This window comes from Centropristis striata, chromosome 20 (genome assembly GCF_030273125.1).
Source record: "Centropristis striata isolate RG_2023a ecotype Rhode Island chromosome 20, C.striata_1.0, whole genome shotgun sequence".
NCBI lineage: Eukaryota > Metazoa > Chordata > Actinopteri > Perciformes > Serranidae > Centropristis > Centropristis striata.
In genome coordinates this window covers 19,215,650-19,230,878 of record NC_081536.1, presented here as the reverse complement: position 1 = coordinate 19,230,878, position 15,229 = coordinate 19,215,650, and the positions used below count along the sequence as shown (strand labels likewise).

Sequence of the window (15,229 nt, the reverse complement as noted above, 5' to 3'; positions counted from 1 at the left end):
TTATATTCAATAAAGATATTATCTTAAAGTTAACACTGCTCTGTTTTTTTCTCAAAGGGCAGCAAGCAAATTTGGGCTCTAACTTGGACTGTATTAGATGTATTTGGCTCCCTCTGGTGGTGATCAGAAATGTATGCGAGTGTCTTGTTGCTCACTTTATTTATGGAGCATTACTGTATGTCTAAGTTGTGCAGCACCTGAATTTGAGACATTTTAAAATAGTTACACTCCTTCCTTAATGATAACTATATATATAGAGAGAGAGGTAATAATAAACAAAAAAGCAACACAAAACAACCAAAACCACTGATTTTCTGATATATTGAAAAGTGTTTAAGACCAATGTTGAAACAATAGACAATAAAGGTTGCCTCAGTAATTTTTTTAAATTGTTTGTTTGTGTTTGTACCTGCTGCAGATGGAGACGCACTGTGCCAGGTACAGCTCACATCACGACTGTCCTTTCATCTCCTTTGAGCTCAGCGTGGGACAGATGGTCAAGTGGGTGAAAAAGACAGAGCACTGAGAGCAGTGGGCACAGGTCACGACTCAGGCTCCTCAGGCTCAGGCTGTTAAAAAGGGCCTTTTATTAACAAACTGATATCTTTCCAACTTGTTTTTTCACACCAACCTTGTTTTATGAAAATAGTCAGACAAAATACAATCCACACTTACTATAGGGGAGGGTTGTACGTTAATGTTAAGGTCATTGCATTACAACAATGATTTCATGCGAGTGATTGTATCTGTGTTTACCCAACTGACAGGCTGATTAGAGCACTTGAGTTTGTTCACAGAGCTGAAAAGAGAAACAAAGTCTGCAGAGTTCATGGTTGCTTCCGCATTGTTTGTTTTGTTTTCTCCCTAGTTTGAATACAAATAAACAAGAAAAAAAATTCAAATATTAAACTAAAAATATAATCAGCCAAAAATCTACCTAACAGCAGGTTTCTTTAGTAAATGTACTCAGCTACTGTTAAATTAGAGATAATACCTCAATTGCCCCGCAGGGGGCAGCAACGAGCCGTCATGCACCACCACTCTTCTTCTGTGGTTTTGTTTTTAATGATATTTCCGTAGCTTGTAGGCTAACACCACAGGAACTCAGTAAATATCTCAGGGTCATTCACGTTCATATAAAACAGTTTTCCTGAAAATGTCCACTCCGCTGCTTCTCAGGGCGTTCGTAAACGAGCGGCTGACAGCTGCCGCCGACGAAATATTTCAGGTTTTTGAACGAACGATCGCTAAATATGAGGAAGAAGCTTCCAGCTCGAAGCAGGAGATTGAGCGTCTGAGAGGTCTGCTGCTGGAGTTTGTGTCAAACCACAAAACAGGTGTGTTTATTTACTATTTTAACACCTGTCAGTGTCAAAATAGTCTACAATAATAAGTCTGGAGGTTATTCACATTGTAAACTGTTGTATGTTTATTTTATGTACCGTTTTAACATTTTTGGTAGGTTTATTATTATTATTATTATTATTATTATTATTATTATTTTAAATCCAAAAGTGTTTAACTCAAGATTGTGCTGAAGCTAATAATTATTTATTTAGATTTAACTTATATTTTATATGTTATTTTGTTGTATTAACCGTAACAAACCGATAAAACAATTAAAAATAATTCATAAGAAACCAGAAAATATACAGCTTTTATTTTGTATTTAATTTTAAATTGTGTTAATTAGTTAATTAGTTGATCAGTACAAAAACAAACAGAGAGAAAAGAAAGACAGTAAGAAGATTACCAGAACTTACCCACTTTTTAAAAAGTGCTTTTTCAGTTATTTAATTTATGTTCTGATATTTTTGTGTGTTTTTATTTATTTATTTATTTATTTATTTATTATGAAGCACAATAAAAATGTTTATTATTATGAATATTAATATTGCTTACTATACCTAATATATTTGTCCCAGTTAAATTAAAATGATACAAATAATTAACCATGAGATTTTAAATACTTTTATCAATATGTTGATCTACAGAAAATGAGTCACCAACTATTTTGATCATCAAATAATCATTTGTCATTTCACATTTGATGCCTGTGTTAGAAATAATCTGTTATTCTGTCTCTGTTTTCTGTCTCTGTGCATGGGGATCACTATCTGATTGACTAGGTCACTGTCTATGCATGCATAATTCAGTAACTGTGTGTGTGTAACATGTAAGATGGTTTTGATACAATGATCATGTACTAATATTGTTTTAAAACTATGATTACTCTAGATACATCAAAACTAAATACATTTATTCCATCTGCTTAAACTTGGTAATATTCTATCATCACAAAAAGATATATTTTATGTTTTGTATGTTTTGAGAACATTGCAAAATCTGTGTTCCCTCCAATATCTCTGCAAGTCATAACAAGGCAGGAGGTTGTGTTGAATGTTTTGGTAACAGGTCAGGTCACGGACATGGTGTGCTGAGCAGAAGAGATAACTGTCTACTCTGCTTGGTGACATGACGTGTCCACAATATTGATTAAAACTGACGAATCAATGGTTTGAGAGGGACACACCTTCTGGAGAGTTCTACATACATTCTTAAAAAAACCTCTGTTAGGATATAAAAAAGGGTTCTAGGGACGGAAGGGGGGTCCAGACCTCATGAACTGATTTGCCTTAATCATGTAAATCAGGGAAGTGTGGTTTGAACCAAGAGACTCTGTAACTGCAAATTTCTTGACGTATTGTAATAAAATTATGTTTAAATGAGAACTGGGACGTCTCCTGCTCATCATTCCCCATCAAACGATCTGCGCAGAGAATTGGTAAGAGGATTTACTGTTGGAGTCAGATAATTTAATTTTAAAGGTTTCCTCAATGCATTTCTCAACACCTGTCTTTGTTGTACATGATGGTAAAATGATCATCTTTGGATTTTTGAAAGGAAGGCAAACAAAACATTTAAAGGTGTAACCTTCACCTGTGGGATATTTAATTTACACCATTTTCTGACATTTTATGGACAGTTCATTCACTGAGAAAATAGTTGTAGGATTAACAATAATTAAAATAATTATAAGTTGCACATAATGTTAATATCTGATAGCAAAAAAAATGATAAATAATAGTATGAAAGATGGAGAATTAATTTCTGACTCTTTTTTTCGCCAGACTTTTCTCAGGCGTCCATCTGTAGAGAAGAAACTCCGCCTGAGCAGCATCACCGTGAGCAGGAGCAGAGCGTCTGTCAGAGCGATCCAGAGCCTCGACACATTAAATTGGAAGATAACGAACTCTGGGCCAGTCAGCAACAAGAAGAAGAACAAGAGTTTGAGGAAGCTAACCTACCTTATTCATCTGTCTGGGAGAAAAACGAGCAGGACGACACAAAACCGCCTTTACAACCGCAGACTCAGAACAGTGAGAGTGAGGAGCATTTTCACGAAGCAACTAAAACCATACAGCTCATCCTACCTCTCGCCTCAACTCTGTCTTCACAAACTCTGATCCAGAATGAAAGTCTCAATGATGGAAGGGAAAATGAAAGACCTGCTGCGAGTTTAGGGACAAATCAAACACAGACAGGAAGTCAGAGCTCCTTCATGACTTCTAGGACACCTTCTGAGTTATCTCATATGAATTCATCGAATTATTGTTGCTGTTTGTGCAGTAAACCTTTTTCCTCCAATCATCACTTGACAAATCATGCTTTTCGAATGCATTCAAATGACACGGATGCGATCTGCGCTGTGTGTGGAATGACCCTGGAGTCCACAGAGAGCCTTAACGTGCACCTTCAGTCACACAAGGGCTCAAACTGCTGCCACGTGTGCGGCAAACGGTGCAACAGCACCACCGCTCTGGCTGAGCACATGGCCGGACATGCCGGCGTGAAACTGCATCGATGTCACGTTTGTGGGAAAGAGTGCAGCCGAAAAGGAGATTTAAAGATTCACATGAGGATTCACACGGGAGAGAAGCCTTTCTGCTGCTCTTTCTGTGATAAAAGTTTCACCCACAGTGGACATCTGAAGAAGCACATGAGGACCCACACGGGAGAGAGACCGCACCGCTGTGACGTCTGTGGTAAAGGGTTTCTACAGAGCGCACACCTGAAATACCACTTAGGGACTCACACCCAGAAATACTGACTTTTCTTCCACCTGCAGCTGTGTTTGTCAAAAAGTTCTCAGAACTGAGAGCTCTTTATGAAGAGATAAATAAACAGTTAACACAGCCACAAAGGATTTAAACAGGGAAAATGTATTCTTCATTCACTTGGTCTTCAATATCAATATACCCTTAAAAATTAAGCAGGAAACACATTCTGCAGCTAGTTTTATCAAGCAGAACTGAAACAAACACTTAAAGGGACTGTTCTCCCCAAAATCAAAAATACTTGTTTCCCCCTCTTACTTGTAGTGCTACTTATCAATCTAGATTGTTTTGGTGCTGAGTGTTGAAGATATCGGCCATAGAGATGTCTGTCGTCTCTAGAATAGATTAAGACTTTTTGGCACTTGTGTTGCTCAAAGCAACAAAGAAAATATATTTGAAAAACTCTTAACAGAAATCCAGATAATCCACAGGCCTTGCTGTGAGCAGTAGGAACTGTAATAGTTAAGGCAAGAGGACAAGTGGAGGTGGAGTGAGGACACTATGTGTTTTGTAGTTTTAGATTTTGGGGTGGACGTCCTGTTAAATGCCAAGATTCACTGTTAACAAGTTCTTGTTTCCATTAAACAGTTTTTTTGGTAATGACACTGCTGCTAACATCAAGTTATGTGTCACTATTCATTTTATGTTACAGAATTTGAATGTTGTTAAATCTAGGGGTGTAAATCACAGGTTTCATCACAATACAATATTAAATCGATTCATTGAATGATATGATTTTTGCTGATATCACAAATTCTGCGATTCAGATTCACTATAAAGTGCCACATTGCATTTAAGTGCAAATGTTTTTTTATGGGTTTACTTAAAGAGCCTTTTAATTATGAAGATAAACCAATCCCAAGATTGGTTCTATATTTGTGCTCAGTTTATTGATCAAAACTAAACAGGGAGATTGTCAAAATAAAAGTGTATTAAAAATGGTGATATGCATTTTAGTTTGGATCATTCACTGATGAATCGATCTATATCATTGTATTGTTCCACCCTTAGTTAAATCTGCGTGGTTCGGCTCAGACTTGCTGTAAAACCAGGTTAGTTCACCAACAATCACCTACAGCAGGATGCACTGTTTTACTGCTATATTTATTAAGTAAAGTTTTATGCAGTAGGTGTGATGATTTTATTCTATTCTGCTCTCTTCTGTTCAAGCTTACGTTTTATTAAACAGCTCTGTCATATGCTAATAATAACTAATTCCTGTTAAGAGCGGTGCATTTTGGTACTAATTAAAGGGAAACACTCTGTGCCACATGTGTTCCTGACTGTGACTCTAAAAATCTCACTTCATTTTATCTGCATCTGTATTTTGCGCTGACTGTTGGCTGAGGGGATCACCCACAATGCATTTTAGTGCTGATATAAGCCGACCCGTGGGAGCAGAATTCTGTGGTGGTTACACAACATGAACTTCTGGGTAGAAACGACCTCATGAATGTGGGTGGCTGTGATCATTGAGGGAGAGGGAGGTCATTCCAAAACAATGCAAACATGTTTGCTGACATTTTATGGCTCTGGTCAAACTGACCCCAAATTCTTTTTTAGTTCAAACTCTCCCAAGGACTTGGAGAACATAAGATCCTTTATCAGAGTTCCTATGGGTGCTGGAAATATTGTTAATCACTTGAATTTTAATGTGGTGTTTCCAAGGCTTAAAAAGTGCTTCAATTTTGAAAAAGTGCTTGGATTTTGCTAAAAGATAACAAAATAAATCACAAAATAAAACTTTGTTGTTGTTGTTTTTAGCACAATAACATCTTATTTACTGTGATGAAGAAGTGAAATAAGTGAATTTGCAATAGCTATAAAGTGCTGGAAAATACACCTTGGAAATGCTTAAATGTGCTTGAATTTGACTTTGGAAAATCTGTTTTTGATTTTGATTTTCTGATGGTGAAGTTTTTACTTTTTAAAACTGACTGTATGTTGTCCACATTCAAAACATGTAAAGGGAATTACATTTATTTTGACTACCTGACCTTACTGAACATTTAAAGCACATAAAGAGTGAGTACAAATCTTCAGCTGATTAGTTTACACCTGGCAGAAGTTGTGGGTTTAAATAAGGACAATAATAGTTTTAATCAGCCTTATTGCTCAACCATGTGTGAGATGAGCCTAAAGGCAATAATATGTAAATATTTAATAGTTCATAAGACATCTGTGTTTTACAACACCAGCCTCCACTTATGAGTGTCCACATTTGGAGTTATCATTGTTGAAAAATAAATTTGTTTCTGCTCTGTAAGGAACATAATTTACCAGTTGGTGGCACTGTAGGAGCCTTTATCTATCCATATATTCAACAGTCAGGGAGGGCTCCTCAGAGGTTTGACAACTACTACAGTTTCTTACTTGGGGTAAAAAATTAAAGAACAAAATTAGGATTATTTTTCTCCTTTGACTGTGTTTTTTAAGTTACTGACAAAGTGCAACACCATTATTGTGGCATTTGAAACATTTGGCACAGTCTTGAGAGTCAACTCAGTTCAGGGGCAGCCGGGTGAAGTTTCTTAGTAAACTTGTCATTTCTTAGAAGCTTCTCCTTCATGGGTTGTGACCACTGGTGGACTTAGAGTGGTGCCCTCATGTTAGAATACAACAAAAAAACACCACAAAAGTGCCCTCTTGGATGCCACCATAGTCGATAGAACCTGATAAAGTAGCATCTTAGGTGCCTTTATAGTGAACAAAATGGGATAAATTGCTCCCTTGGGCACCCTTTAGTGGAGAAAACAAGCTGCAGTGCCCTCTAGGATGCCCTTCAAATCAAGAAAATTTGATTTTGGGTGCCCTAAATTGAAAAATGTAATGCTGTACTTCTTCCAGTGAAGAAAACACAATGATAGCACCATAGAGTGGCCATTGTGTTTTGAGAAAACACAATGCAGTGCCATATTGGCTGCTCTACATGTAAGAAAACATGTCCCACTTCATGCAGCTGGCGCCCTTTTTGTTCTTTTTTCCGATGCCTGCCCGTCGGGACAGCCTGAGTCTGCCACTGGTTTTAACCGCAGGATCTGTATTTCTTTTGTTGCCAGCTCTGAATTCCGCAGCAAGCAGCTCCAGTGTGGTACAAAGACTTTATTTGAACTGCTCAGTAATTCTCACTGTTGTAGAAAAGCAGAAATTACATTCACACAGTTAGTCACCAGGTTTTGAGCTATTCATCCATGACTTTTTGGTCTAATCAAACCACCATAAAGGTCTAAAAAGCTTCACTTGGACCGCTCCCAGGTGGCCTCAAAACCTCGCACAGAACAGGAGCTCATTCAGGAATCTCAGTGTTTGCGAAGCTGCTTCAGGCGATTCAGATTTTAGATTGTAAAGCTAAAGAGCTAATCAGGCCTCAGTGACCCTCAAACCTAAAACCAACTACTCTAATCTGGTTATGCAACTCCCCCTAAAGAAACAGGATCAACAGCAAACACCCCTGGATACTTGGGAATAGTTTCCCACATGTTAGCTCATGTCAAGCCTTAATGGTGATTCAATCAAACCGAATCTGATGATTTCTTTAGAGAACCCTGAGCTGACCCCATCGCTGCTTAATTACAGAAAAAAACTATCTCTAAGGCTACTATTTTGTATATTCTTTTGTAAATTCACAGTGGTATTTGACCCAGACTGTGGCTATTTGAGAAAAATGCCCCATACTTTCCTGGGAAAAAAAGAGGGCAAGAGGTTAATCCCTGTGAAGTTAAATTATGTGAAACTTACTCAAGGGAACTGGAGGGTTTTACTTTATGTGGGTCAGACTGTGTCCCATAGATTAACATATGAGCAGAGGGGTTACACTGGCAGTTTTTCTGTGTGTGGGCAGTGTGTGAGAAAAGTGACATTTCGCACCCACGAGAATTTCACTGGCAATCATCAGGAATTCCTCTGGCCTTGAGTTGCATAACTGGGTCATTGAGTTACTCACCAAGCAGCCCCGGGGAAAGTCTCTGCAAGCAAGTATTTGAAGGGAATCCAAAATGTACACCCAGGTGTGGAATGAGCTGATCCAGGGGAGTTTCTGGAGCTTGATTAAGGGGGGGATCTGACAGGATCATCCTCATGGGTTGAGTCAACTGTGGAGGAGGACATGAACATCTGGTGGACATCTTCTAGAGTCTACAACACACAGACAAGCAGGGTTTTAAGGAATGGATGACAAACAAGTTGAAGATTACTGTAGTTATTTTTTTTTGTTATTTTTGCACATCTGTTTAATGTGGGAGTTGATGGGAGTATTAGCTGTCAGGCAAAGTGCAGGAACATGTACATTGATTAAATTCTTTACGTTTTTTTGGATAATCAAATTTTGTTGAAGTGTTGAGGTTCAACAGATTGTTATTTACATAAATAGTTCATAAACTATTTGCAGTAGTGAGACCATGCCACTGTCCCAATACGGAAAGTTTGGGTTTAAAGTCCTAAATAAGTTGACTAATAGTAGAATAATGCTTTATTAAAGTTACAAAAATAATGACTGCTTATTAAAATTTGTATTTATTTGTCAAAGCAGGTGCGACTGAATCATATGACAGTCCTGCTGACGATGCACTTTCATAGCATATAACAGGGCTTGGAGGAAAGTATTTTCAAGTCAAAAGCCCAAGTGAAGTCTCAAGTCAGTTGCAAGTCTTCCTTGATTTTGTGACTCAAGTCCATGTGATTTTTAATAAAAGACAATATATTTACTTAGGATGATAAATGTAGGCTATATTTATGTATAAGAAAAATTAGACACAAGGTCTGAAAGTCCAGAAAATGTGTGGCATAACTTTAATTGATTTAGCAGAAGATGAGTTCATCTCTGTACTTACTTACACAGACACAAGGTAAGAAGATAAAATACAGACATGCAGAAGTTTCACCCAGCAAACACAAAAGATTTTAAGCACTCATGGAGCTCCATGTGTAATTACTGTACTGACGAATCTTCCCACTAAGAGTAGTAGAGTATGAACAGCTTAAAAGATGATGATGATGATGATGATGATAATGATGACGATGATGATGATGACGAGAGAGATGTTGCTGTCTGCATCCCGAATCCACCTTTGTACTTTCAGATCTACATCTGGTCCATTATTATACTGTATATGGCTGGAAATCTGAAGAATCATACACTTTATGCTTTAAAGTAGAGTTTTCTTCTTCTGTGTCTCAGTGTTCGGTTCCTACGAACTTATTATTTATTTAGAGTTTAACCTACAATGACTTTTGTCTCCTTTGGTTGATATAAAACACATCAGTCCCAAATGGGCCTGTGCAGGTAAGTCACAGCAGAAAAGAGATGCCACAAGTCTGTTTTACTGCAAAATAGGAGCGCTTTCTTCTGCAGTGAAAGGTTTAATCAGCATTGTGTGAACTTGTTTGACTTGAATGTTACGGATGTTCATGTATATGTAAAAGTCCTGTACTCCAACTTTGAAAAAGACTGAAAAGAGACTGAGAGAAGTTGTTTTTATTTTGCATTCTGATCAGATTCATGCCAGAGATGTTTGAGATCCATGGTGTAAATTCAGAGACAGTTTGTTTTGCGGAAAACCTTGAAGAAGTCCAGATGATACATTTGCCGTATTGGTTACCTTGTATTGCTAATCCCACTATTTATAAATCACCTGCTGGACCGTTCAGGCAGCGAGCTCTGCTATTTAAAGCAATGACGCTGCTGCTCCAGTTGTTGCTATGGGAAGATTTCCAACACAGTTGTTTCCTCACATAGCCCCTGAAAACTTGTCCTTTTCGGATCTACTGACTGGATCAAGAGATTCCCCGCTTGTCAACTGTTGCTTTATTTATGCATCTTGCTTTACTAAATTATTTTAGCCAGGACCATGATTTAAAGATGTGGTGCAGACTCAAGAAACTTTGTCCATGTCTCACACAAGTGGTTTATTTACAAAAAAAAGTGGTGCCAATGTGTACCCAAAAATTATGTACAAATACAATTATACAGTTCACTTCATGTGCACAGAGCTGCTCCCACAGGTACTTTGCTGTGTGAACTTCATATAAATGGCCAGTATGGGGATTAAACCCATGACCTTGGCGTTATTAGCACCACGCTCTGACCATCTGAGCCAACCAGCCTATTTTGGCTGTTTTTTTAATTTAATTCATTCCAGAATTAAAAATTAATAAAATGTACAAAATAAACAAGTTTTTGAGTGTCAGTAAGGTGTGATCATGTCACAATTTTGCCTTGGTTAAGGAGAGAAAGCTAAATTAGACTGTTGAATTCACTTGTGAACATTACTGGAATTAATGCCAAACATCACCCAAAGCATTTGTTTCTACAATGCAAATAAACTCTTTAATCTAAGGTGATTTCCCCTTACACAAGTGTAGCTGTAAACATTTAGCTTGAGGTTGTAACAAAGCACCTTCACAGCATATTCCTTTGACCTAAGGTCAAGTTTGCAACCACGAAGGAGCTTGAACACTCAATCTTCTGATCCGACATCAGACGCCTTGTCCATAAGGTCACATGGTCCCCAAAAACAGAATCAAATGTTCAAAAATAAACAAGTTTTTGAATGTAAACAAGGTGTGATCACCATGGTCTTTCACATTCTGCCATGTTTACTGAAATCAGGCTGAAGGTTTCCAACACAGAGACTGAAACATTAACATTTCTGATCTGAAGTCAGACGCCTTCATCAGGAGATGTGGTCGCAGAAAACTTGATTTACAATTGGAGAGGGAGCTAAACTTTGCCTGATAGGTCAGTGTGTAGACGGCTTGTTAGCTTGTGTTGAGGGAAATGAGCTTAAATGCTAATCAGCTCACTTGACATGTAAAATCATCAACCTTCCCCAGGTACTTTGCTGTGTGAACTTCATATAAATGACCAGTATGGGGATTGAACCCATGACCTTGGTGTTATTAGCACGACACTCTGACCATCTGAGCTAACCGGCTAATGTTTGTTTTTGATTTTTTTTAAATAAAATGAATTCCAGAAATAAACTAACTCAAATGTACAAAATAAACAAGTTTTTGAATTTCAGTAAGATTTGATCACGTCACAAATAAACAAGTTTTTGAATTTCAGTAAGATGTGATCATGTCACAACTTTGCCTTGGTTAAGAAGAGGAAGCTAAATTGGACTGTTGAATTCACATGTGAATATTCCTGGAATTAATCCCAAACATCACCCAAAGCATTTGTTTCTACAATGCAAATAAACTCTTTCATCTAAGGTGGTTTCCCCTTACACAAGTGTAGTTGTAAACATTTAGCTTGAGGTTGTAACAAAGCACCTTCAACGCTTATTCCTTGGACCTAAGGTGTAGTTTCCAACCATGAAGGGACTTGAACCTTCAATCTTCAGATTCGAAGTCAGACGCCTTGTCCATAAAGACACATGGTCTCCCAAAACAGTTATCATACAAATTGTAAAAACTGAATCAAATGTTCAAAAATAAACAAGTTTTTGAATGTCAACAAGGTGTGATCACCATGGTCTTCCACATTCTGCCATGTTTACTGAAATCAGGCTGAAGGTTTCCAACACAGAGACTGAAACATTAACATTTCTGATCTGAAGTCAGACGCCTTCATCAGGAGACGTGGTCGCAGAAAACTTGATTTTTACAATTGGAGAGGGAGCTAAACTTTGCCTGATAGGTCAGTGTGTAGACGGCTTGTTAGCTTGTGTTGAGGGAAATTAGCTTAAATGCTAATCAGCTCACTTGACATGTAAAATCATCAACCTTCCACAGGTACTTTGCTGTGTGAACTTCATATAAATGGCCAGTATGGGAATTGAACCCATGCCCTTGGCGTTATTAGCACCACGCTCTGATCATCTGAGCTAACTGGCCGCTTTTGGCTGTTTTTTAACTGAATTTTTTCCAGAAATAAATTAAATCAAATGTACAAAATAAATTTAATTTATTGGACTGTTAAATTCATGTGTGAACATTACTGGAATTAATGCCAAATATCACCCAAAGTAGCTGTTTCTACAATGCAAATAAACTCTTTCATCTAAGGTGGTTTCCCCTTACACAAGTGTAGCTGTAAACATGAAATCTGAAGGTACTTTTCTGTGTGAACTTTATATGAGTGATCAGTATGGGGATTGAACTCATCACCTTGGCGTTATCAGCACCACACTCTGACCATCTGAACTAACCGGCCTATTGTGGTTGTTATTTTTTTCAATAATTGATAATAATTTTGAGAAATGAACTAAATCACAAAATTATTAATAATCTACTAATAATCTACAAAATAAACAAGTTGATGAATGTCAGTAAGATGTGATCACGTCCCAACTTTGCCGTGGTTAAGTCCTCTGCACGTCCCTACAACCTGCATGGTGGATTGCCAGTAAAATCTGAATACTTTTTACTCCCAATTTCTTTCAAGTTGATCAGTAGATGTGATGTGTGATTGATGGTGGAGGCTGAGAATCCCCTTTGCTGAATCAGGACCCTTAGCTACGCCCCTGTTTCTCTCCACATCGCCTCTACTTGGGAGAATGGTGTTACAGAGCAAGTGAATAGTTAGTTGTATGAATAAAGACTTGTTCTCTGTCTGACCCAGTATCTGGCTTAAAGGGATTATAACCTGGAGAATTATTTATAAGAATCCAGAGTTACCAGCTGGCCTGCTATTTGTCGGAATCTGGACCAGTCAGAGAACCCCCCTGTGCCTCCCCCTGTAGTCTCTCCGTGCCAGCTGCGTGACTGCAGAGCGTTGAGTAGAGTTTTTCTGCTGAATGAGACGCGACACAAACAGACAAATGAATGCATGAGCGTTGTTGCCCTACGAAGCGACGTGCTGCTCAAATGCGAGGGCATCGCAGGCAGGTTGTATGAGGGTAAGTGTGCGTTTCTCATGCCGCGGCGATAGAAAGTGCAAGGACGGTGTGCAGACTGCTGACACAGCCTGCCAAAAATACTGAGCCCGCGGGGGAGTGGAGGCGAGGGGGAGGAGAGTGGATGGGATGTCCACAAAGTGCACGTCGCTATCGTCTGCTAGGCTAATGCAGATGTTGAGTTTATAGCTACTGGGGCTGCAGCTGAAATGGTGACAAGGTCAAATGGTCACAAAGTCGCAGTGCGCTGTTTGTGCGTGACGAGCGCATCACGTCTCCAACAGCGCGCGGTGCTGAAAGTGCGCCGGCTGATGTGAGACCAAAGGCATTTGCTGATAGCTCTTACCTGATATGTGATATCAGTGCATGCATGTATGTTGCAGCTGTAAATGTCTGTATTAAGACCTGGAATATGTCTCTCTGTCAATAATCCAGCGTGCATGTTGTGATAGCTGCAGAGGAAGTTGAAAGCTGACCTCGCTTTGGACTCAAAGTTGTTGTGGGCCAGAGGTTGAGACTTGTACAGTCTGAGTTGAGGCATCACAGCAGGTGCCAGTGTGAGAATATAGATCCTCCTCACACACACTCTCTCACACACTTCACAGCGGGGGACAGCATGAAAGAGCTCCGAGAATAGACCCCATTGAGCTAAAAACCACTACTGTATCATGTAAACACTTGGTACTATGCTGTACTGTGTTTTAAGTGCATGTACACACACAATTTCAAACCCCTCTCTCTCTCTCCTCACTGTGCCTGATACAATGTTGGTGTTTGATAACTTTTGAAGCTGCTTGCTTACAGTATCAGCGGTCCTGGGGCTTTGAGAAAGCTGCTATTCTCACAGTGATAAGCTGTTCTGTTGATGTAAGTTTTCTCATGCAGTGAGCAGCGTCGGGCACGTAAAAAGGAGAAAGTTCAAGATGCTAAACTTTGGTTCAACAAGATATAATTGCAAGAGCTGAAACATATTTAGATGAGTGATAGAGGATTATTTTAATTACAGGTTATCTTTTAAATAGGATGGATCAGCTTTCTGCTGGGGGATTATTTGCAGATTTTCTTTTTTATCATTTTGAACTGAATCCGTTTGGATTTCCACATTTTGTTTTTCAGGAACTGCGAGAAAAACTTGGGCTTTAGAAACTGAACATTTGTTCTCATTTTCTTACATTGTACAGACTAAACAATTAAAGTGCTTCAGTGTTAAAGTAAAAACACAAGTAGCCTAAGTACAGCAGAGGCTGAGATTTCCTTGTTTAGTGTCCTATATGAGCCTACATTACCCATAATGCAACTGACCACAGCATGTTTTGCTGAAAGTCTAAATTTTTCAATCCCCAAACCATCAGTTTGTGTTGAAGCTTTCTGTTGTAAATTTGAAGTTTTAAGCCCAACCCCATATGACCCTGATGACATCACTATGAAATCATCAGGGGTAACTGACCGTTAATCACTTATTCAGAGAAATAGAAATAGAGACTGATGCAAATACTGATTTTAAAGGTTCAAACTTCAAGCTAGAATGAAAATAGACTGTTTTATGTGGATTCTGCAAATGTACCCAGAGAGCTACTTTCTCAAACAAAAAACGTTATTAAGTAATATTTAACATTGTTATACATTATATTACATTATACAAGCAATGTATTACATTGTCAGCCATTTCTATAAATGATAACCAATAAAATAAAGAATAAATAGGAATAAAATAAATAGCTAAATAAACATCAATACTGAAAAAAAATAAGGGTGAACACCATTTCTAAATCACTCCAAGCAACTTTTCTGCTTTATATATTGTGTAATATAAATTTCGTAATGGCACATATAGGACAGCCCATACACCGATACAGATATGTCTTTGATAGGCCAATATTGGCCGATAATATCAGTCAACCATTATATCTTTCTGGCTCTAAATAGAAATGATTAATCATGAATGGAAAATGATCCCACATGACCGATTGCTTTCTGTTGTAGTTTTTTCAAGTTGTAGTTTTCTCAAGTACCAGAAGAAGAAGAAGTTTTATGACTGAGGTCACAGGCTAGAAATTGGACACCACCTTTCCTGATGAAGTGCCCTGCAGCAAGACATTGAATCCCATATACCTGCCTCAACATTAACACAGCTGTACTGTCTCGGCCTGCAGCTCTCTCAATCACCTGATCTCCGACCAGGACCTTGGGACGTGAAACAACTATACGTCTATAATTAGAATGGTTCATCTGAAAAGCAATCAGGGGAAACGGCACATAGGCCAAAGTATG

General features: G+C 38.3%; 2 protein-coding genes and 3 non-coding genes across 5 annotated transcripts in view; 2 read left to right on the top strand and 3 right to left on the bottom strand.

Annotated features, from left to right (window-relative positions):
- The first annotated feature begins 1,075 nt into the window (after positions 1–1,075).
- On the top strand, positions 1,076–5,385 carry LOC131958701 (zinc finger protein 33B-like). The gene is made up of 2 exons (XM_059323866.1): positions 1,076–1,337; positions 3,132–5,385. The coding sequence occupies exons 1-2, from the start codon at positions 1,157–1,159 to the stop codon at positions 4,109–4,111; spliced, it is 1,161 nt and encodes a 386-aa protein (XP_059179849.1). The 5' UTR covers positions 1,076–1,156; the 3' UTR covers positions 4,112–5,385.
- A 4,761-nt stretch (positions 5,386–10,146) lies between these two features.
- On the bottom strand, positions 10,147–10,220 carry trnai-aau (transfer RNA isoleucine (anticodon AAU)). The gene has a single exon. It is a non-coding gene; the product is annotated as a tRNA-Ile (tRNA).
- Positions 10,221–10,977: 757 nt separating this feature from the next.
- trnai-aau (transfer RNA isoleucine (anticodon AAU)) lies at positions 10,978–11,051 on the bottom strand. Its single transcript has one exon. It is a non-coding gene; the product is annotated as a tRNA-Ile (tRNA).
- An 832-nt stretch (positions 11,052–11,883) lies between these two features.
- trnai-aau (transfer RNA isoleucine (anticodon AAU)) lies at positions 11,884–11,957 on the bottom strand. Its single transcript has one exon. It is a non-coding gene; the product is annotated as a tRNA-Ile (tRNA).
- An 871-nt stretch (positions 11,958–12,828) lies between these two features.
- The window catches only part of LOC131993555 (equilibrative nucleoside transporter 1-like), a 31,535-nt gene continuing 29,134 nt past the window's right edge, over positions 12,829–15,229 (top strand). Inside the window, exon 1 of the mRNA XM_059359517.1 lies at positions 12,829–12,961. The gene's annotated coding sequence lies outside the window, so the exon portion shown is untranslated. The remainder of the gene's footprint in view (positions 12,962–15,229) is intronic.